We start from the raw sequence: 22,809 nt of genomic DNA on the forward strand, positions 1-22,809 counted from the left end.
ACGCAATGTTTCAGCTGTGGAGCCTTCTCCAGCCTGAAGAAGGAATGAAAGGAGGAATAAACCTTTACTTGTTCCTTTGCAGCTTATGCATACTGACATAGCTACAGTACCTACTGTACTTGAACTATCGTAAGAGAATGAAATCTTTCATGAAATGAGATGAGCTCAAATGTCTGTAGAATGTCAGCAAATCGAAACCTTTTTGATAAATCCTTCACCTTTCATTGTAAGCAAGTTTATACTTTTTCCAGGCTGCTTAAAGTTTTTTAAATTAAATTAGCCTCTACTGAAAATAAAGGTGAATGTAATTAATTTGGTTTCTCTGATTACTGCTTCCCAACATACTCAAATTAAAAATAAGAGACACAATCAGCAGGAACTAATTGCCTAATCACACTAATAAAAACAGGATACTCTTAAGCAGCAGTGAATGTCCAGTTCTATCACTATGTGACCTTGTTGAGGTTTACATGGAATATGTCCCTTTAAACATTTTCTTTCAAAAAGAAATAAAGGAGGGAATTGGGGGGTGGGGGCAAGAGGGGTGCTTGTGGTTGTTGTTGTTAAGAAACTCCTGGTTCTTCTGAAAATTGAAAGCCTTCCATTTGAGAAATGAATTTATTTAAGTCACTGTATTTTTTTCCCATTAGTAAGTGTTTAGTTCAGCGTTTTAAATAATTGCGTTACCAGGAATGATATTTAAAATGCATTTGGGAGTCAATGAGGCGGGAAAGTGCCTACATGTTTTGCTGATGACACCCGGGCCATTTGGAAGACATCAAAGTAGAGAGGAGGTAGCCAAGATGCATATTATAAACTCATTATGGATATCATTTAAAAGGACGCACTTCAGCAACAAATACAATATTCCCCGTCTCTCTCTGGTAATGTGTGTTTGCAAAGTCGAAACTCTTTGATGCCTTCAGTTAATGTGACATCTATTATCGAACTGTAAAATCGAATAAATTGCATTGATTTCCATATCAGCATGGTCGTTAAAGTATGGAATGGACACTATTATGAGAAGATGTTTTCGGATGGGGATGTGCTAAAAGCATAATATCTGTAGGATATAATGTCAGGAGTGTTTCTAAATCTTAAATTCACAGTTTTCAAATTTAGTTTTAAAGGAATCTTGAAACATAAGCATTTTGTCTCCACTGTTTTTATTTTTAATGTAGTGAAAAAAGAGCTGACTAAATGACCTGGAATGTTGTCCTAGAATACTTTTCATTACTGGCCATATCAGTACAGGAGAAAATGAATTTGATGTCCCATGCTATGAAATCACAATGGCAATGTCCAGTATTCCACAATGGGAATACTGGACATGTAGCAAAAACATATTTGCAGAATTATTCTAATTGTTATTGTATCCAATTGCAATAAAAAATAATCATTAGAAATCATTCTGAATTATATAATATACAAATGCCTTTACTGCTGTATCTTTCCAGTTATGGGAAATTATTGAATATATTGGTTTTAATAAACTGGGTATATGCATAATGTTGTCATACTATAGATAACTGTGGCTCTTAATAAAACAGTTTATCCCACTGGATAAATGTTTAGTATTCTCCTCTATCTTCTGGGATGCTGTAGAAAATACACTTTCAGTAGCTACATTTCTCATGTTTTAGTATGTTAATTTACTTCAATGTGAATAAATATTATTGAAATGTATGGTTTTTGCATATTTTAATTGGGGTCATGATCTTTGCAGTTATGCATGACAAAACCTTAAATGACACTGCACTTAAAATGTGAGGGATAAAAGCCTTTGTTAAAATTAGTTTTACCACTAATAACCACATGACTTCTGCTGAGTGAAAGGCACTCTGTTTGGGTTATAGGACAGTTCACAGTATTAAAGACTAGCAGTGATGTATTTTTTCATACGACACTTACATGACTTCAGCTCACTGTATGCCATGCTTTTAGAAATAATTATTCATAACTTGCTCTTGTGATGTACTGGGTTGTAGGCTGTACCGAATGTTTCCCTGTTTGATCACACAGGTAATGATAAAGTGTAGACAGGAGGGTACAGGCCAGTTAATATGAGATAGTGCAAATCAGATTCAACATAATGCATAGCTGATTTCATCTCATGTTCTCATCAATGAAGAAGAATTCAGGCAACACAGACCATGAAGTTGGATGATAAAAGAGTTCATATGTTTGTCAGGGCAGTGTTGAACTACAAGTTTGCCCCATACATGAATAAGCTTTAGTTAGATGAATGAATACTTATCCCATCACAGGTTCACTGCCATTAAGGGTACCTATTTCTGTCCAGTAGCTGATCTGGTTTGTCTTTAACCATACAGTACCACCCCAATAACCATGATTTCTTATTTCATTGGAGGATAACAGCAGCTCCATTTACATAGATTTTGGCCATTATGGTTGGGTGTCTAATGTAGCCTGACTTCTGTGCCCTTGTAGTCTCTACTAGTCTTCTGTACCAACACATGGAGTTAATAAAAATCTTTACAAATTAGAGGGGCTTTTAGACGTATTTGGTTATTCAGCTTACACTAATCATCTAGCTTGTTTGTTTTCTAGTAACTATTTGAGCCTAGGATCTCATCCAGTTTTGTTACTTCCTGTATCTTTGTAGCATGTCCTACTTTTAGAACTTAAAATCTGTTGCAGCATTAACTTATAGCAAAACTCAACACCCAAATTATTTCTTCAGTTCATCACTTTGTCAGAAGAACTGTCCTTACTCAACATTATGGATCTTTAAAGAACGTTTTGTGATCTGATATTAAATTTCTCCTTGCACTCAACATTCTTCAGAACACCTTATGTTTTCTGTCTCCTTATCTCAGCTACACCATTCTGCTTGTATCTTTTCCAGCAGTAAACTCTCTTTGGTCATGTATTCCAGCTAAGCTGTGTGCACATGTGGCCTTAGGAATGTCCAACATATAAAACATTCTAGGCTGTGCTACAATTTGGGAAGGAACAGTTAAAGCATGAACCATGCTGGCAAATAGAGCTGGGCAGTTCAAGGATTCATTCGCTTTGACCAAATCATTCTAGTGAATTGAACAAATCAATTAATGAGAATAAGCAGAATTTCAGAAATCAAGTCAGATAAGATACAGTACAGTAAATACTAAGTAAATGCCAAACTCAACCATAGCATTGATATGAAATGCATTAATTTTGAAGACTGTGCATGAATAATTAATTTTGCTGTTTATATCAGGTGGATCCATTGAATTATTCAATACTAATAATGTGACAAGTAAAGGTTTATTCCATGCTGAAAAGGGAAGAAAAGAAACGCAACGTTTCAGCCATGCAGCCTTCTTTGGGTGTGTCGCTGGTTTGGTGAGAGAATGGGGCCAGTAGCCCAGGGAGGAGGAGAAGGGATGACAAAGATTTAGAGATTTAGATTTAGAAGGCATAGTAGGTTGCAGCAGAAGTAGGCTCAAGTAGTTCAAGTAAGTAGCTGCGTCAGCATGCGTAGGCTGCAAAGGAACAAGTAAAGGTTTATTCCATGCTGAAAAGGGAAGAAAAGAAACACAACATTTTGGCACTGGAGCTGAAACACACACCCAAAGAAGGCTCCACAGCCGAAACTTTGCATTTCTTTGCTTTCTTTTTCAGCATGGAATAAAGCTTTACTTGTTCCTCTGCAGTCTATGCATGCTGACGCAGTTACCTACTTGAAAAACATAATATTAATAATATCCATAAATATTTATGTCTTTAGCTTTGAAATGCCCAAGAGTATTCCCATAACAAAATGTTAGGTTATGTTGTTTTTATTACTTTATCAGTTTTCGATTATTTTTCTCTCTGTTTAAGATTTATCTTTGATTTGATGTGCTCAGAAATAGGAATTAAAAAGTTGTCATGCAACTGTTACTTTTTCTTAGTTCTCTATTTATGATTTATTTATAAATTAAAGCCAATTTACAGTGGCACTCTTTTAAGGTATCATTTATGTTTTGCTGCTTTCTATCCTGTGCCCAACAAGCAGGCTAAACTCTTAAACTGTAAATTGTCTATGCATGATATTTCTTCTCAGATGCTTGAAAAAATATTATAATGTTTATCAAACTGCAGGTACAGTATGTATCTTTCCACGTGGAAGAAGGAAAAACACTGAGGCTAATCTAATTTTACATTATATCTTCTAATTTTCCATTTAGTTTCATAAATGATTAAGTCTCATTTAAGTAATTATTTCTCTGAATATGGTTTTCAGAGGCACTGTGTCATTTGGTACTGTATAAACCTGATATAGGGGAATTATAAAAATATAAAACTCAATAAGCTCAATACAATTTAAATGTAGGCTCCAAGAAAATAAGTATATAATTCTGCATTAATTGAATTTAAATAGCTAGTTCCTAGCAGCATTATACGATGTTGAAGAATAAGTGTTGTTGTGCCATTAAAAATAAATACATTTTGGTCATGCTAAAGTTTAACACATTTAATAAACCCTGAGGTTACTCAGAGCACTGACGTTTGTGCTCATGAGATCCTGCAGATTCCTCAGTATATAAAAAAAGTGAGTGAAAATTACTTCGATCTTGCTTCTTTCCTCTAAACGTGTATTTTTTTTCTAAGCCAGCCTTATACAATCTGACATTACTAATGTGAAACAGTGCACATTGGAGAACACACTACATCCTTTCACCTTGATGACATTGGCCCTTCACAGAGTTCCACCTGGCTGCCGACCATCCTGCCATTTATATCTGTCCTCTCTTTCCCCACCTTCACTCTTTTGCGACTTCAGCAATCCCTGCATTCCTCTGTCTTTGTCATGAAGGCCCTTGCCAACCCCAGCATCTGCACTATGATCCTTGCTCCTTTGGGTATTCAGGTTGCGATCCAGGCAACAGGTCCCTCCAATGCCCCCAGATACAGTACCTACTTCACAATATATCTGCATTTCCCCTTTCAAATTCCTCATCCACTTTTTGCGATTTCTCGTATTTTCTAGTAACCCCTTCCTCACCCTCACACAAAACAATATTCTTCAGGGCTTCACGCTCTGAACTATCCACTTTCACTGGCTAACTTGGAAATATTTCTGAGGCTTCCATCGGACTTTTCACATCCCGTTTTCTTCATTTCATCTTGCTTATCCTCATTCATATTTTATTTTCAAACTTCATAACTTAAGAATTCTGCATCTCTGTAATGGGGGTTACAGCATCTTTGTTGTCACAGGCAGGTTGTCATTCTCTCGTACAGACCTGTTAAGTCGTAAAGAAAATTAACTCTGATCACACCTGTACTCCATCTTATTTATGTATCAACAGAAGACAAGTTTCAGTTGTTATTTTTGTATTTATAGAATCCTAAGAAATTTACTGAAAGACTTCCATTCTAAAATAAATTAATGGGAGTGCTGAGGAAAACTAGTTTTTAAAAATATAACTTTCCCATTTACTTTTCAATGAAATGCAGAACCACATGTTTTATGACCAAAGTTATTCTACAGATTGTTATTAAAAGAATAAATAAGTGGTTTAAAATCCACTGGGGCATCTACTGATACTAGTAAATGCAAATTGTTTCTGGGCTTTGCCATATTTAAGCTTATATTGCATTGATAAACCCTTGAGAGTTCAGTTAGTTGAATTTTCTATTTATCTTTGGTTCTGATGTTTAGGAATGATCTAAGAAGCCTATCACCCTTTAAGTATACTGTAGCATTTTTTCTGTGGTTGTGATCCATTAGCAAGGTATTATAAAAAAAGATTTGTTAGTAAATTCTGTGCCCACTGTGAAATAATATTTGTAATTAGAAAAAATGAAAATGTTCATTCCTTCTAAGTGTATAATGATGTATTGTAATGAGGGATTTAACTTCTTTGGTTAGTTGAGAGATGATACAGTATCTTTGACCATACATAGTAATTGTAAATTATTTTTAAATCAATGATAACTCATAGGTTAACTCATAGGATAATGCTTTGTAACTGTATAGTAGATAATTGTGATTTAAGAGGAAGGAACTAACAGGACTGAAGATATTTTGAGTTTAGAGTGGTTATTATTTATATATTTTTTTTTTATTTTAACTGTATTTTAGTCTGTTTTACTGTATTTGTTTTGCAAATATTCCCTGACTATTGTTCCACAGTTAGAAACAGAAGTACAGTATGTGAATTTAACATTTAATCAACAATCAATTATTACATTCTATAGGGAAATAAACGGATCCTTTGTGTATGTAAGGAAGCATGCTAAACTAGTGCCACTATTTTCTATAAATGTTAATCTTAATTTTTGTAAGAAATAAAGTATTGGTAATGTGAGAAAATAAAACAGATAAGCAGTTAATGCAATAATACTTATAGCCTAAAGCAATATATTTGCCTGTCATTTGGTGTGCCCACCTGCTAAGTTTCACAATGGTGAACAGCAGTTTGAAGTCACCTGGTGGTTTAATAATCACTTAACGTAATTTAACAAATGTACTCCAATCTGTGTTGAAGGCACCCTTATGATTATTTAAGGAATCTTAAACAAATGCTTTCACACATTTCTACTAATAAAATAGTAGTAAAATAACTGTGCATAATTAACAGTTTTTGCAGCAAGAGAAACTCCAGGATGTAGTTATATTCTTTCCAAATGTACATTGTGATTTATTGCAGTGATATTGCAAATCTTGTCAAGTTCTACGAAATGCTTCGGACCCATTCATGTACTGTAGGATGCCTGTTTCTAATGGCATGTGTAGTGCTGTATCTATAGTTAAAGTGCAGTATTAAAGAGGTCTTTAACAGAGTTTTGATACTGAGTATACTGAGTGTGTACCCGCATTGTGATAGCAGGTTGTGGAGACAGTCTGCTCAGGATCGTTGGACCAGAGGCTACAGAATTCCTGTTGCAGAGTAATCCGAGACTAGATGATTGATGTAGGCAGGTGAAAGATGTAGTGGTCCTATCTGTACAAACACCCTCGTTTTTGCTGTTTTCTGTTGCATTTATTCCCACTTTGACAGTTCCTATAGAAATCAAAGACAGGCTTTTCAAATGTTCATTAGCAGCCAAAGAATTGAAACTGAGGGGTGTTCATATAAATACTATGCATTTATTGTCAGTTTACTTCTTGGAGGAAAGTTCTTTCAACTTCCTGGACATATATTTTCTAATACTTAATTTTCTTTTTTTTTTATTTTGACCAAAAAGTCTCTGGGTCCACAACACAACCACACCTCTTCTGCCATGAAGACTGCCCAAGTCACTGAAGGGCAGAGGCGTCAAAAGCAAGAAGAGCATGAGGAGGAGTTTCAGAAAACTCGAATCACCATTAAAGACAAGTTGAGGGATGTGGAAGGACCTGACATGAAAGAGACCATGAAAGATCAGATCCGCCAATGGTTTATTGAGTGCCAGTAAGGATGATTTTCAAAAGTGTCAGCTCTTGGGGAAAGTGACAGATTCCCTTAACTGTTTCTTTTTTTGTTTTGTTTTTTCCAGTTCTTTTTTCTGTTTTGTTATTTTTGTTTTGTTTCTCTTGGACATGGTACATTTATGTGTGTGTTTAAACATAAACAGTGCTGAGCAAAAGAATTAATCCCTTCCCAACGATGATCCATTTTGTTCTGCACATTTTTTAAAAGTAAACATTTGTAATCAAGCTTCTTAAACTGGACACGTTCATGGGCGGAACAAGTTAAAAAGTCAACTGTAAGGCACGCAGTGATTCTGGACGCAGGTCAGAAAAGATGTGTACAGGGAAAGTAATCGGTACTACCAAAGCCAAATCACTAGATGAGAAACGAAGTCGAGAACAGGTTCCGAATTCAAGGCCACTAGTAAGACTACAAAGAGCAAGAGAGGAAATGCAAGGCAAGAAGTTCCTAAGGAGCTACCAATACCAAGCAATGAGATGAGAGTAGGAGAGGGTTTAGATAAGTCTGGATGTGGAGGGTGCAGTAACCAGTGGGCTGTCCTGATTGGTTAATGGCTCTGATCTGCGGCGTTTGCGGGGATTGCCTCCATCTGGTGCTTGACTGGGGCGAGATCGTTTGTGTGGAGGATTCCGATTGGCAGCAGGTGTGACATCAACGAAATTACAGTGAAAAATCAAAATTAAATATGTTGATGGGACATCATTAGAAGGGCTTGAATACTTTTCAAGGTACTATATGTTGTTCAGCATATAAAAACCCTATTCTTCTGTTTAATTAGCTTTTAATTGATGTCAAAATTTATTTGCAGCACCTCAAAACATTTCTCTTTTTTTTAAGTGATGCAACTGGCAGCTTTCCTGATTATCCTGAAGATGAAGATGGGGGTTCTGCCTTGATTTTTGCAGAGAAAACGCCCCAGCAGGTTGGTAGAAACTGTAACTTGAATTTTCTAATCCAACATTGTGATTTATTTTTTATATTAGCAGTAAATAACCTCTATTACCCTACCTGTGATTTATAAAATATTTTATCAGCCAGATGTGTTGTTTTACTGCACTCTCTTAGGTGGCAGAGTGGTGCAGTGGTTTGCATTATTGCCTTGCAGTTCTAGGGCACTGGGTTCAATTGCTGGCATGCTATCTGCATGAAATTTGAATGTTCTCGCCTTGTTTGCGTTAGTTTGCATGTTCCCTGTGTCTACGTAAGTTCACAGTGGGTGCACCAGCTTAGCTTCTGATAAAAATGGCCCACATGTGAGTCTGTGCATGTTTGTGTCTGTGTGTGTCTTGCGATGGATTGGCATCCTGCCCAGGTTGAACCCTGCCTTGCTCTCGTTGCTTGCCAGGATTGGCTCCAGCTCTCTCATGGATGGATGAAATCTCTTGATTTAAGTCAGTCATCTTTGTTTAAGTTAGTTGTTTTGTATCTTTTTTTATTCTGTGTTAATGTAGGTAGTCTGAATAAGTTTAGTAATGATAGAAAACAAAAGAAAATATTTTATAATTGATCCTTGACTGCTTGGCTTCATTTTAGTTAATAGAGGAACTGGCGGCCAAAGAAGAAGAAGAAGCCAACAAAAAAACCAAAGGAAAAGATGACAAAAAGGACAAAGGAAAGAATGAGAAGGGAAAGAAAGATAAGGATAAGAAAGGGAAAGGAGAGGAGGTGAGTATGTTTCAGATCAAGAGCAATAAAGTTGCTTATTGTTTTGGAATCTGTTTTGGAAATGTTTGTCATGACTATTGTTGGCCAAATCTAGTTATGCAACAAGAGGATTTCTATCTACAAGGGTCTCCATCTACAAGGTTCATCCTTGTTTTCAGTTTGAAGAACAAAAAAATAAGCTTGAAACATAAATATTCAGCTCCATCAAACAAATTGTGCTTTTACTTTAAATGGTCATATAAATCTTTTAGTATATCCCATAATGGGTGGTGGACACTACACTGGCTTTCTTGCAGTCTTCCTTAACATTTGCAAAAGCTCCAGCTTTCACATTATGTTTTAATATTGCACAAAATAGTTATGCTCATCAAATGAAGTAAAACATACTGCGGAGTTCATTTTCTAACTGTATTGCCAAATAATTGGTCATCAGTCAAATTTAGCATGTCACTCAGATACTTAGAATGCAAGCTTCTTTAATTTTGTTGGTCCTGATGCTGAAAAAAGCCTGTGGGGCTTTGAGAAATGACAGTACAGTATTTCTGTTTTTATCCTAATGTCCATTAATTTATAAGCAATGTTTATGTGTTTTATTAATGTGTGTAAAGACATAGTAAAAAAAAACGAGACAAAAGAGCAGCGCAGAGAAATTACAGGATGCATAATGTTGTTATTATTTTATCTTACAGGAAGAGGAACCTGGACTAAAAATGTTTCCATCTGCTTTTCTGTCTGAAATTGAAAATGGACATACAACCTATACAAGTGAGAAATACAAATCTAGAATCTGCATTAAATTTCCCAAAAAATGTAAAGTAAGCTCAAAATATTTGAATCATTCTAGAAAAACATACATTCGGAATGTATTGTAGTAGTTACATTATAAATGTTAAAGCTCTGTTTTTCCCTCTTTTGGCATGGATATACCATATAGTCAAGATAAGTTAGATCTTACCTTGAAATTGACTGAAATATAAAAAATTAACCCCTGTATAACATTCAGGAGAGATCCCATATCTGAGGCACAGATAGGATTTTTAGTACACAACACACAAATAAATGATTGGACCTCTCATGATACTTGAACTGTCTTTCAACATCCAATGATGTCTCTTCAACAAAAAACAATTTCAAATTGATTAAAGCACATTGGTTTCTGTCAGTTAGCCTTAAGACATTTTCTGATAGAAAATCCAGTTGAAATATCTACACCAATAAAACATTATTTCAGTCATTAGAAGAATGCACAGTTGAAACTTTTGCATATAGTAAAAGAAGAATGCATATTCAATATTCAAATGCAAATCGTATAAATTGTTCTAAACAAGACTGATGACTCTCTGATGGCTTAGATTTATAAACTCTCAAATGAAGCTGTGTCAACCTATCAGTTGAAATTGTTCCACATGGTACAATAAAATTAATTACCTTGACTTTAAACAAGTTATTCATTAATAAAGTACAAATTACTTTGATAAATAAATACATAACATGGAATTATTTTATTTTAATTTGTAATGATTCCCTTTTCAGAAAAATCTGCAGACCTTGCTGATTTATTTTTAAAATATTTTTACAAATAACCACAATTGAGTACCAAGTAAAAAGACTTAATGCAATAAAAAAAAACTTTTTGTAAAGTTTTTTGAATATATTGTAGAATATTTAAATGTGGGCACTTGAGAACTACAGTGCTATATAGGTGTATTCACACTCTTCCAGTGATGTGCTGTTTTGTTTAATTACAAATTACATTTATTACATAACTTTTAAACTCTTTGCTATGGCAAACCTAACTTTCTTTAGGTGCACAAAATTTAAAAAGTCATAAAATAGGTGAGTGGCATTCCTCTTTGTGCAATAATAGTGGTTCACACAATTTCAGAATAGACATACTGTGCCTATCTCTACAAGGTCCCACTGTCATATAGTGAATTTCAAGCGCAGATGAAAAAATTAAGACCATTACACTTTCAGAACTCAGAGCTATTGTTGTAGAAAGACACAGATCAAGACAGGAGTGTAAAAAATAGATAACCTGATTATCCCTTTGACCATGGCAAAGTCAATCATTAAGATATGGAACCAACCAGACACTGCCAAATCAGGCTATTCCTCCAAACTCAGCAGCTGGTGAACAAGAAAACTAGTAAAGGATGTAACTGTGAGGCAAACAGCATCTTTAAAAAACCTATCATTTCCAATGCCTGACATGGGAATAATGTCCATGAGTCAACAATATCGTGGTCACTCCACAGAATTGGCCTGTTGGACCATGCGGCAATCTCATCTCAAATCCCGCTTGGAGTTTGCAACAAAGCAAATACTGTAAGTGATACTGCAAAGATGTTGCAAAAGAACTTAATTCAACCTTTACATGTGGTGCAAGCCCAGCATAATGCATCACCCTTCCAACCCCATATCTACTATCAAGCACTGTGGTGGTAGCACTAAGTTATGGAGCTGCTTTTCATCAGCAGGGACTGGGTAGCTTATCTTGATTGAAGATAAGTATGAAAATAGATGAAGCAAATATTAGAGGAAGACCTGCCTCAGTCTGCTAAAGACCTAAAACTAGAAAGACAAATTACCTTTCATTAGGACAATGACCTAAAGCATGAGGACACAGATACACTGAAGTGGCTTGACAAGCTCAAAGTGAATGTCCTTTGATCGTGCCTGAGCTAGTTTGCAAAGGAGAATGAGCAAAATTTGCAGCATCTTGGTAAGCAACTTTATACAGACTCATTGAGAAAGACTCTCAGGTATAATTGTTGCCATAACTGGCCAAACCAATATATTTTAGTTTTCGGTTTTCTTTTGCTGTTTCTGCTGATATTAACATTTTTTACCACTGAACATTTTGATTTGAACTTTCAAATTTTAATTAAAATATTTTGAAATGTTTATACACGATTTGTAATTCAGCAAAATTGGACACTATTGTAAGAGTGTGAATATTTTTTAAATCCAATGTAAATACCATATCTAAACAAAAATGCTGTGAGAGTTGAGTGTAGCATCTGTAGAGTATGGAAAATGTGCATACATTACATCTGCTTTACAATTACATTTCTTGTCTGCTACAATAGCATAAGACCTTTTCTTTTCAATTTCCAGCTGTCTGGGAAACCCGCAATGAAGCTAAGAACTTCAATCAGAGGCATGAAGCTGAGCTGATCAAAGAAGAGAAGAGGAGAGAAATCGAAGATGAAATCAGAATTCAGGCATGGGATACTCCATTCCAGAACTTTTATTTTGATATGATCTTTTCCATTTTTGCTGAATTCACATTACCTCTGCAGTCTACATTTTCTTTAAAACAGATAGGAGCACATGAATAAATCAATTTCTTAAAAAAATAAATCATTTTTAGAAGTCTTAATGAAGAGCCACATATTTTGGGCATCTTCAAAAAGGCAATAGCTGTGTTCAAGCAAGCTCTGTAAATGTTTAAATCAAGACAAATTCGTCTGTTGGTGTTTTGTCTGTTTTAATCTGTGTTTCTAAGATTTTAGGAACTGAAAATCACACTAAAATGAATTGAATTGTCTTTGAAGAGTTTTGATGAGATATATATATATATATTTGTTTCTGTTGATTCATACTATAATAAGAGGCATTAAAAACATCAAATATGTATTGTAACAAAAGGCATTTGTCATGTTTTTAATGCCTTCCACTATACAGTATTTAATACTATTAACACATATTAAAATCTTGCCAGTTTGGGGGCTTCAGCCATTTAAAGCATTGTTTCAGCTGAGCCCTATTGTCCAGACTTTACTGGTTTCATGTCTGGTCTGCCATTAGCTGACTGTGACCAAAATTACTGAGCAGGGGTATTCAATTGACAAAGAATCACCGGGGCTCAATAGGATAAATTTATACAGGATATTCTTAGCTTTGTGAACACCAGTGACCCTTGTGAACTGCTAGCTGCAGATGAGCTTGCAGGGCTGTCAATGAAATCTGCATCACTCCACAATCAATACCAATCAAAGTTAAATCTGCTGTGGACCCCATGAGACTTGTGAAACTGTGAGAGCAGTGTATTCAAAACTGGGAGAGTATCAGTTCAGTGTTGTTTGTGCATGACACTGTGTAGACTGCATTTGAGTGGGCTTTATTTTATTCCTTATTAGGTAGATGAGCTAATGAGACAGGAATTGACCAATCTGAAGTTGGCTGTGGACAAAGACAAAGGAGGGAAGCCCAAAGGCAATGCTAAGGTAAAATGTTAATTTGTTATTTTGCAAAGGCAATATTTGTTATTAATATAATTCTTTAAAATTAGTTTAGAATTGGTAATAAATAAGTTTGTATTACTTAATATGAATAGTTGATTTTGAATATTCTAGTGAGATTTTATTCTCTTTCAGAAATTCCCTGAAGTTATGAAATGCAGCATCACAGTCATTTCTACTGCTCACAACTAGATTTTAGCATTTTTTAACATGGAAACAACTGTAACAGTTTCAAAACCTTCACGTGCACCTTACTTAAGACAAAATGCAAATCTCATACTCATCACTAAATTCACTGTACAATTAAAATTAATAGGCCTATTTGATCAGGCAACTCTGATTAATTAATTAGTCTATTTAGTTAGTATAAAAGGGCAGGCAAGTGACAATTGTAATGTTTTATTGATCAACAAGATGGATCAATTACTAGCAATATAGATTTTGACGTTCAAAGATTTTTGTGACTTAAATTTTGAATTTATCAGTAGCTTATTATTTTCTTACTGCAGTAACTGCATTTGTGATTTTTTCAGAAAAAGAAAGGAGGAAAGAGTGGAAAAAAGAAAAAGAAAGACAAAGATTTGACAGCAGACAGGTGAGCCCATTTGTAATATTAAAATGAAAAAAAATTGAATGTGTCTACTTATATTGGTTGTATCTACATAAACTGCAAGCACTATTTACCATTTATATATTGTGTTCACAGTGTACACTTTTGGTGTTGTTTTGCATACTGCACATTTTATTCAAAAACAAGGAAAAGACTAAAAAATTTGTTATAAATTATTTATTGTGGGATTATATTTACTTTGTTACTATTACAAAGCATTGTCTAATACTCTATGTTAGGTTATTCATATTATTAAATTAAAATTGTCTTTATCAAATGAACGGGCTACTCATATTAGCAAGGCTTATAATTACAGTAGTGTTACTTATGTAAATAGGACCAACTCTTTTTTTAGTGGTGTCAAATCTGTTGCATTTCTCTTGATCATATCATTGTTTACAGGAGTATTGAATCTTTATATCAAGAGCTGGTGGAGCAGGGTTTGCTTAAACAAGCTCAAAAGGTTCAACTGGAGGACTATTTAGGTAATTATGATTATACTATCCTGTTATTTTTATATATTTTTGTTTCATCCATATTTCTCCTTTCTCGTTCTGTCACATATATTGTAATACAATTATAGGAAGACAATAATCATAGACAACATGCTCAATGTGTGAGAAGCTGTTTTTTGTTCTGCATTTGAACAAAACAATAGCATTCCTTAGAAGAAGAAGGTTTACAGTTAAAACTGATTCCTCATACTGTCTTTTGGGTTTCACCATGATTGTATACAGTAAGTAAAACCATAACATTCAGGAGTGTTATATTATGATGGCTTTCATATTATCTATTAAATTGAACCATTTTAACCATTGAATTTCAGCTTGTTAAGATGTTATAGTAACATAATGTAAGCAGAAATGCTGATATGCAGAAATGACCATTTTAAAGAGAGGTCATATAATGCAGCATAATAGAAAATGTGTGGTGCCTGATGAATAATGTGACGCCAAGTAAGCAGTTATGGGTTCTGCTTCCATTTCTTTTTCATTTTATTCTGTGTCGTTTCCAAACAGATCACTTTCATTATATCACATAAAGATAGTCATCATCACTAATATATGAAATCTGGATGCCTTGTACCAAAAAGAGCTCTACTTTCAAATGGGTACATTGGCACAAAATAAATATATATTACATACAGTATATAAAATAATATTTTTAGAAAATTAAAATTGTCTTTAAGTGGTCTGATTTCTTGAGAGAATACAGCATTCTGATTCGAAATTGGGATTATTGAAGCTGTCACCATAGCTTGATTATTTATGTTAGATCAACTTTTTTCTTGAACTTTTTGTTATTACTTTTTTGTAGTAATCACATTAGAGATTACTGAAAGATTTAAAACTGCCCAGTCTTAAGAAAAATACACTCAATTTGAACATACTCTCCAGTAGTATATATCTATTACAAAATGTCTAATAAAGCCAGAATAGACAAATGATGGTATACCTTGGCACATAAAGGTACACCTTAAATAGTCATTTGGACAATTTGATGTTGGTCATTTTCACAAAATATACGAAGTCAGTCATTCACTTTGTTGGATAGCATTAGTTATTAATTGGTGTGGCTGTGTGGCATTAAATCCAGCAGCAAATTTGGGATTTCAGTACAAACTTAAATTATCTTAATTAAAGACTGACACAAAAACCATACACTGTACTCTGTACACCCTCATTAATCTCACGTTGGTGTTACCAAGTGTGTCTCATTCCACTGGTGTGGGTTTCAGTGTCAGTGTTAGCACAGCTCTCAGACACAAAGTCCCACAGAGTTTGCCTGCAGGAGTCCTTCGAGAAAATGACAAATGAAGTAAACAAGAAGCACAGCAAGGCTTTCCCTGTTTCTGCCTCTGCACAAGCTCTGCTTCCTCCTTCTTTCTCATTTCCTGCTCTCACCATTCACCCCTCACTCTTGGCCCTTCTTTTTCTTCTCTTCTCAGTAGCCCCCTTGTCCAAGACACTCATTCCACACTTTGTGTTCCACCTATTTAACCTGGATGCATCTCTTCTCACTTAATCTCCTTACCTCTACCTCCTTTCTTTAAGGCCATGCATCATAAAAGGTATTCTCTGGAATGGCTAGTTGGCTTTAATTAAAGCGGGGATCATATCTACAGTCCATCCGGATTTGGACTTGCTCTGTGATCAGCCTCGATATCTGCTGATAACTCCATGATAACTCTTATGAATTTAACGTTCTTGAAGTAACTTCCCATTCTCAGTCACTTCTCACTGTTCTCTACCAATGTCCAGTTCTGCTCACTAAATCCTCTTTTGTTCCCTTTCCTCCCTCTCTACTCTAATAATCTTAAACATCCACTTTTATAATTGTAATTGTCTTGTAGTTGCCATCTGTATTAATTCCAATCCAACCCTTTATGTCAGCTCTCTTCTTTCTGTTCTCTTTCTCTTCTTTCTGTAAACTTAAGTTTGCCACACCCAGTCATTTTACTTACAGTACATCATCTTCGCTCACCTCATCTCTAGAGGAGATCTACAGTACACAGCCCTCAGCCTTTCATTTCTTGCTATTTTTCTTATCTTTTTCTTTAGCTCTCACTGCTGCCAAATACCCCTTTCACCAATCAATCATATTAGTCTTCTAACAATCCACTATTTTTTTATGTATCTTCTTATCCCTCCTCCCCCCTCCTCTATCTCAGATGATGACTTTACTTCCTTCTTCTCTACAATAGTTGAGATCCTCAAGCTCTTCACCACATCACCTCTATCTTCACACTTGCTGACCTAGGAATCTCTGGCACCACTTTCACATGGATTACTTCCCAGATCAATATCTGTATCTGAGTCAGTCTCCAAGCGTGTCACCAAACCTCAATCCTGGTTACCCTACTATTCCCTATACACTCTACCTAGGACCACTGATATTCACTTACAGCTTTCATATCACTTCTATGGAGGTGATGTTTAGGTATTCTCTTTTCCTTTCCTCCTTCTAATACTGTACCTTTGTTCTCTGCTGTAATAATGCCTTACCTACAGTATACATACTAAGCCCTATTGATCTGTGTCTTTCTACGACTTTATCTCTGAGTTAGGAGTTTTATTCCTCCTTAGTCTCACGAACCTCTATTATTGCACACAGTTAAAGAGTAATAAAAAGTAATTTTCTACACATCAACTAGTTTAGGTTTGTCATGGTGAATACATAGGAAATTAATATATTAGCGTATATATACTTAACTGTTGCAGTTGTTTCTAAATGGAATTTGTTGTTGTAGTTCATTGTTTTTTTTTCTTTAAATCAAATTAATTTAAGATCTAACTTAAATTGATTGTTTTTTTGTTTTCTCTACCTAGGTGATTATAGCTACCTGGGAACAACACTGCGCCAAACAGATATTGAGCCAATGCCTTCTCTGTCTGATGTGCGACAAGTCATAGCTTTGTATGCCGTCATACCCTTAGGTATTTAATAACATCACTTGTTTTGTATTCAATGAGTCCTGATATTGTTTTTCATCATAATTACTGACTGACCCAGCGAAGATTCACTATTGGTGTGATAGGATGTTTTCTTGCACAGTGTACCAAGGTTTAAAAATATGAAACTTTGCCTCAAAACATTTACATGTAAAACTTTTAAATACTATATAATTCTTTATATTGTTTCACATTATAGCTTCCAAGAAATGAAGTTAAATAGTTGTGTGGGTTAGGTAATTGATATACTGTATGTATATATAACATGCTTTTCTCTTAAAAACATTATGTCATCTTATACAAAAGTTTCTACTGAAAATTACAAATAATATTTCAAATTAAATATATATGCACATTTCTATTACTCTGGACTAGTAAATATGTACCTTGAAATCCTGTAAGTACTCAGATAAATTAAACAAGTATATAGCATTAATATTTTCTTTTGATTTTTACTTTATTCAACACATGTTTTATCACATTAATGAAAGTTAAATACATGTACTGTAAATAAATAACAGGCTCTCAGGCTGTACATGAAAAGGCACCATTGGTGAAGGCGATCCTGTTAACTGGCCCCGCTGGTGTGGGCAAGAAGATGCTTGTTCATGCCATTTGCACTGAAACAGGTGCCAACCTCTTCGACCTCTCCCCTCTCAGTATTGCTGGGAAATACCCTGGAAAGAGCGGGTTACAAATGATGTTGCATATGGTGTTTAAGGTAAGGTTCTGAGACACTATTGACTTTAGTTTTTTATTGAAAACCATAGTGTGCTTTTTTAACCATATTTTTTTACCAAATTCAGCATGATTCTGCTATGACCTATGCACTAGTCTTAAACCTCCAGTATTGTTAAATGCTACTGAATCTTGTGTTCTTACCCAACAAGTCTCTGCCTTAAACAAGTATTTTTTTATTATTATTAGTTTTGGATGTCAGTTTTAGGTTGTTATTATGCATTTTTTAAGGTTGCCAGACTGATGCAGCCTTCTGTGATATGGATTGGAGATGCTGAAAAAATGTTTTATAAAAAAGTCCCCAAAGATGAGAAAGAGGTAAATCTGAATTGATCAATTGTATTTGCATAACATTGCTATTACATACTCTGTGTATCAAGTTATTATGGCAAATAACGTTTACCTTGAACTATCTCTTTTTTTGTTTTGTAAACAGTTAGATCCAAAACGCCTTAAAAAAGATTTGCCGAAGATTCTAAAATCTGTTAAAGGTGAAGACAGGATTCTGATTGTTGGTACATCTCATCAACCTTTCAATGCAGATATAAAGTCCCTCTGCAAAGTCTACAGCAAAATCATCCTCATTCCACGCCCGGACTATGCATCCAGATATGGTGAGCCCATTAATTGTCTGCTACCACTGAGCTGCATTCAGCTTAGATACACAGATTGTTTTTATTTACTTTTATATCGTTACAAAGGGGGGGTTACAAAAATGGTAAATGTCAGGAACTGACTGAACAGTTTAGTCAATAAGTAAAACGAATATTCATAACCCCCAACTTGTACGTTATTTCTGCAAGAAAATACCCGAGTGGTTGTTATAGTTAGAGAATCATGAATTCTTTGTTTTCTGGCACAGCTTTGGTTAAAAGAGTAATAATACAGGCCGACTTGGTTAAACAAATGTTTATTAACAATTACAACACAAACACTACACTACAGAAAACTAAACATACAACACACAAATCTCAGTATTTACAAATTTACAGAGGCATTTCAGAGGCATAGCATCCTAACCCAGAATGCTACCATGTATTAAGGTCTTAAAAAATTCCTACCGAGGCCATGAGGTCTTATAATTAAATAGCTTGCAATACAACCTGCAGTTAAATCTCTCTCTCTGCTAGCCCAGATGACACAGAATAAACAGAAGCCTATCTCCCTATTCTAAAAATGCACCCCTTAACAGGAAAGGCCATTTTTAACCAAGATATTATTGACTCAGGAAATCAAGTTTCCCTAAAAACACAGAATAGCCAGCTCTTCCTAGCAAGGTTCAAATACTTAACTTTACTTGGGCTTTGTCTGGATGGTCATGAAGTAGGGGCTCTTGCCTGGCACAAGCTTCAACTCTTCCAGATTCCTCTCTCTCTTGCGCTCTGACTTTCTTTATTATTCTTTATTATATTATTTTCCTCTTCTTCTCCTCTGTGATCTTGATGTGATCAAACTTCCGGACTGCTTATTGACAGTTAATCATTTATCCACAACTTAATTAACTAGGTAAACCAAGGTAAACATTATGATTGCTTTCCATCACAGTGTCTGGACTCCCTACATCCCCTCTGCTTTGAATCTGGAAATGTTTACAATGCCATGCCACACTTTATCTAAACTCTTAGCTGTAACATACAGTATATACTGTATACAGTACATAGGGGTTTATACACAAGACATCACTGTATAGAGAAAAAATCTGAAATACATGGAAGTTTCATAATTGGTTTCCCGAGATATTCCTGACAATATACTTTTCCATTACATATTGTAGGATTCTTTAATAAGTTAACAGTGTTTAAGGATAAAAAAATGGGAGATCAGCATAGAAATATTCATGATACAGGAACATTCTTGTACTGTACTTAAAACAATTCAGTACAATTATTTAAAAATAAATAAAGTGTTATGTATGTGTACATTATTAAAACACTTTCTTCCTTTGATATCCTAGTTATGTGGGGACAACTGATAAAAGAAAATGGTGGTGAAGTCACAAGTGCCTTAGACCTGAGCTCATTGGCTAAGATTTCAGATGGGTACACGCAGGGACATATGGTGCAAGTGGTCAGAACAATTCTAACTGAGCGCCGTATACAGCAACTGGCAAAGCGACCCTTGACAGCCACTGAATTTGTTGCCCCCCTGGCCAAAATTGACCCTGTGTTTCAAGATGAAGAGGAGGCATTTAAGGTAATAAAGCCAGTTTCCATTGGGTCTCTCTGGTTCTTTTGTTTACCTTTAATTCATGTTTTATAGACATACAATATACAGTATGCTACCAATACTCATTTGTTGGATTTTAATATCTTCAAGTAAATAACAAATATCCTGTAATTATTTAATTTCCAAGAGATGCTTCTAACCCTATACAGTGCATAGTTGTTTTTTTTTACATACTGATATTTTCCATTATGACAGATCATGAGTTGTACCATTGTTGTATAACAAATAGATACTTTATTACAATTTATCTAAATTTACTGATTTTAGATCACATTTTTCTTTAATTTCCAGAACTGGTATACTAAAACTCCTCTGGGAAAGAAACGAGCAAGAGCTGCATTAGGGAAGGAAGGTGAAGAGGAAGATCAAATTAAGGGGAAAGGCAAAGCAGGACCCAAGAAGAAAAAATGAAAAGCAGTGCTGTAGCACAAACCTGTCATTTCTGCTGAATCATAAAAATTAGAACATGCATTATCTCACAGTCATTACCTTTTTTCATCTGGCTGATTTTGTGTTTTTGCTTTTTTTTTGTTTATGTGGGCGTATAAAGTAAAAGCAAATTAGTTCTCAATTACTGTTTTATCTTCAAGTTATCTTTTTTGAAATTGCACTTCAAATTGCAATAAAATATAAGGCTTACAAACAGTCAGAACCTAATAATATATATTTAAAAGTATATCACAATATTTGAAAAGGTCTGTTTTGCTCAGTTATATTCATGTGATTCTTTTCATAGTTTGTAACTGAATCAGAAGCTCTTTTTCCAGTAAGTTAAGGTTAAGCAAAGTATCTTTAAAGAATGCTTATGCACTATAGATCGGTTTTAATCCAAAGTCTTTGTCTTTCTCATGGCATTTATTTTAATCAATTAAACTTCTGTCTTTGATGGTGTAAGTACTTGTAATATGAATTTTAAAAATATAACAAGAACACAACATCCACATTTCACTGAGCCTGTCCTTTGGACAATCATGAGTATTTTTTTCTCTTATTATTTAATATGTAGCCAATTGGTAATCAGACCTTGATAAACTGACACCGACATGCTTTGTCAGCCCCCTAGAGGACTAGTCATTAATATTCAACTGTTTATCCTGGCTCACTGGGAAGTTCGAAGCTCGCTCAAGAAAGAAGTGTGTAACCAGAGTCTTCGTATTTTAAAATTGTGCAATATGTACTATGCAAAGCACAAGACAGTACTTGATATTAAATATTTACTAGCATATCTTAAGTATAAGATCAACATGCAAGTTAGAAAATGAATGACCTGTGGAAAAGCCATGTCACACATGTATTTTATTATAAGAGCCTTTTTGCAAGCCACAGTGAATCATCTTTTTTTTCTGATATATGTTGTACCTGTTTTAAACGCTAGTGAGTATCTTTTAAATGAAGCCAGCTGTCTAGCTTTTTCATGGTCATTCATGAATTGTTATGGTACAGTATGTGTTCAGGCTGGTAAACAGAGTCATTGATCTAATTATGTCATTTTTCAACAAGTACAGTACCAATCAGTGTTAAAATCAGTTTAATTTTGATTGCCAAACAAAATGTTAAGTTGGAATACCAAAGATAAAAAAGTGGTTATAAAATGAGTGAAGATTAAATTTAATGAAAAATAAGGTAATGTGTGGAACAGAAGAAGTTATATGTGTTTGGTATCTTTTAAGGTATGTAAGTGTATTATGGTGGTAGCATGATACTGTAAATGATGAGCCAAAATACTCATTTTATGTATGTCTCTGTTTGACATTAACAACAGCATGGTGTAAATGCCTTGGGTTTCCATTATAAATGTCTTAAATTCAACAAAATAATATGCAATTATCACAAACATGACCACAGTTACATTCTCAGACTGTTAAGGGATTCTATCTTAACCCTGAAGAGACATTTGTATACTCTGAATCAGGGAGTGTCCACATTTTTCATTAATAAAATGATCATGTAAGTTTAATCGATTGGACATGATGAGCTTCAGCAGTAGAACCCAGCCAAAAGGAAGCCCTTTTGTGTGCCTTTATCAGTTAACAGTCAGGTAAATCTCTAAGCAACACTTTACACTAAAATTATCTGATTTTTAGAAAATAGGTTTTGTTTTTTTCTTCATTTTTTGCTTTATACGCTAATTCTGAACTATACAGTACTTTGCAAATGTTTTCACTCCCTTCCATTGATATCCCATTTTGTTAATTAAAAATGATACAGTATATACACATTTTAAAGGTGAATATTTGTCATCAGAATGCTCAAACACAACACTTTTATGAGTTTGCTTTAAACTATTTTCAACAGTAAAACTTCAGTATTTAGCATTCAAGAGAACATTCATGTTTTTACTAAAAATATTAACTTTAAAAAAAATACTCTCACTCAGAGTCCTCCTCTGACTGATGAGTTATTTTATTAGAAAGAAGGAAACTTCTTTCTAATCACAACTCAAGATTTTATCATTCAACCTA

General features: G+C 34.5%; 1 protein-coding gene across 3 annotated transcripts in view; it reads left to right on the forward strand.

Moving 5' to 3' along the window:
* Positions 1 to 21,290, forward strand: part of LOC102693827 (dynein regulatory complex protein 11) — a 36,873-nt gene extending 15,583 nt beyond the window's left edge. For all 3 annotated transcript variants that reach the window (XM_015354089.2, XM_015354091.2, XM_015354092.2), the window contains 14 exons: positions 7,183 to 7,388; positions 8,247 to 8,331; positions 8,943 to 9,074; positions 9,764 to 9,839; positions 12,195 to 12,301; positions 13,220 to 13,306; positions 13,855 to 13,916; positions 14,334 to 14,416; positions 17,261 to 17,368; positions 17,905 to 18,104; positions 18,353 to 18,439; positions 18,558 to 18,735; positions 20,076 to 20,314; positions 20,639 to 21,290. In XM_015354089.2, the coding sequence (XP_015209575.2) occupies positions 7,183 to 7,388; positions 8,247 to 8,331; positions 8,943 to 9,074; positions 9,764 to 9,839; positions 12,195 to 12,301; positions 13,220 to 13,306; positions 13,855 to 13,916; positions 14,334 to 14,416; positions 17,261 to 17,368; positions 17,905 to 18,104; positions 18,353 to 18,439; positions 18,558 to 18,735; positions 20,076 to 20,314; positions 20,639 to 20,758 (1,770 nt within the window). In that variant the 3' untranslated portion in view covers positions 20,759 to 21,290. The remainder of the gene's footprint in view (positions 1 to 7,182; positions 7,389 to 8,246; positions 8,332 to 8,942; positions 9,075 to 9,763; positions 9,840 to 12,194; positions 12,302 to 13,219; positions 13,307 to 13,854; positions 13,917 to 14,333; positions 14,417 to 17,260; positions 17,369 to 17,904; positions 18,105 to 18,352; positions 18,440 to 18,557; positions 18,736 to 20,075; positions 20,315 to 20,638) is intronic.
* The last annotated feature ends 1,519 nt before the right edge of the window (positions 21,291 to 22,809 follow it).

This window comes from Lepisosteus oculatus, chromosome 6 (assembly GCF_040954835.1).
Source record: "Lepisosteus oculatus isolate fLepOcu1 chromosome 6, fLepOcu1.hap2, whole genome shotgun sequence".
NCBI lineage: Eukaryota > Metazoa > Chordata > Actinopteri > Semionotiformes > Lepisosteidae > Lepisosteus > Lepisosteus oculatus.